Source organism: Penaeus monodon, chromosome 15 (genome assembly GCF_015228065.2).
Source record: "Penaeus monodon isolate SGIC_2016 chromosome 15, NSTDA_Pmon_1, whole genome shotgun sequence".
NCBI classification, from domain to species: domain Eukaryota; kingdom Metazoa; phylum Arthropoda; class Malacostraca; order Decapoda; family Penaeidae; genus Penaeus; species Penaeus monodon.
In genome coordinates this window covers 3,787,011-3,788,519 of record NC_051400.1, presented here as the reverse complement: position 1 = coordinate 3,788,519, position 1,509 = coordinate 3,787,011, and the positions used below count along the sequence as shown (strand labels likewise).

The 1,509-nt window shown below is 46.9% G+C and overlaps 1 protein-coding gene across 1 annotated transcript in view; it reads left to right on the top strand.

The window, feature by feature from the left end:
• Positions 1–1,273, top strand: part of LOC119581652 (rhodopsin-like) — a 1,875-nt gene extending 602 nt beyond the window's left edge. Inside the window, exon 2 of the mRNA XM_037929776.1 lies at positions 52–1,273. Coding sequence (XP_037785704.1) covers positions 52–1,182 — 1,131 coding nt within the window. The 3' untranslated portion in view covers positions 1,183–1,273. The remainder of the gene's footprint in view (positions 1–51) is intronic.
• The last annotated feature ends 236 nt before the right edge of the window (positions 1,274–1,509 follow it).

The following is a 1,509-nucleotide window of genomic DNA, read 5'->3' as shown; positions in this document are numbered from 1 at the left end:
CCCAGCAATTATGTACAATCTACTGAATTTGAAATATAAAATCAATTGCAGATGTCTTGGAACCAACCACCTCAGGACACTGTCCTTCCATCCACCAATCCTTATGGGAACTATACAGTGGTAGACACAGTGCCAGAAAGTATGCTCCATATGGTACATTCTCACTGGTATCAGTTCCCTCCCATGAATCCCCTCTGGTATGGACTACTCGGTTTTTGGATGGTGATTATGGGCTCGCTATCCCTGGCTGGTAACTTCGTAGTCATCTGGGTATTCATGACAACAAAAGCCCTACGATCACCTGCCAATCTTTTGGTCGTCAACTTGGCCATCTCCGACTTCTTCATGATGCTTACCATGACTCCTCCTCTTCTGGTCAATGCTTATTGGGGAACATGGATTCTCGGCGGATTCTTCTGTGAGATCTACGGTTTCCTTGGTTCCTTCTTCGGCTGCGTGTCCATCTGGTCCATGGTCTTCATCACTGCTGACCGATACAACGTCATCGTCAAGGGAGTATCTGCTGAACCTCTCACTTCTGGTGGAGCCATGTTGAGGATTGCTGGCACTTGGGGTTTCACTCTTGCCTGGTGCCTTCCTCCCTTCTTTGGATGGAACCGTTATGTACCTGAGGGTAACATGCTTGCATGTGGTACTGACTACCTGACGGAAACTGAACTCTCTAGGAGTTATCTGTACATCTACTCAGTGTGGGTATATCTTTTCCCTCTTGCATATATCATCTACAGTTATACCTTCATTGTTAAGGCTGTTGCTGCCCACGAGAAGGGAATGCGAGAACAAGCCAAGAAGATGGGAGTAAAGTCCCTGAGAAGCGAGGAAGCCCAAAAGACCTCAGCTGAATGCCGTCTGTGCAAGGTTGCCCTCATGACCGTCACCCTGTGGTTCGTGGCATGGACCCCTTACTTCATCATCAACTGGGGAGGAATGTTCAACAGGCCCATGGTCACACCTCTTTTCTCCATCTGGGGTTCCGTCTTCGCCAAGGCCAACGCCGTCTATAACCCCATCGTGTACGCCATCAGTCATCCTAAGTACCGAGCTGCCCTTGAGAAGAAACTACCTTGCCTTGCCTGTAACACTGAGGGCAAAGACGGTGGTGGCTCTGATGCTGGATCCACTGCCACTGCCCAGAGCACAGAGAAGGCTGAGTCTGCCTAAATACTTACTTTGGATATTCAGATGATAAAGTGTCTTAAAGGTTTTCTCCCCCAAACTCCTGTTAGTTAGAATAAACATTCCCAGCATCGAACATCTGATTTTCACTGTACTACAGCCTTACCTCTATTAGACCAGCGGGATACATAGTGCATCCTTATTTTTTGCCTTAGAATCACAAAAGTGGCTAGCATGCCTGGTGTAGTAAAAAATGGCTCCATGATATCTTTGATTTGTGCCGTCTGTTGGGAGCTGCTACCAATAGAGCTTCCAACACATTTTCTATTGAGGTGCATATGTATGTAAAGGTTGCTAATTTGATCTTAATTA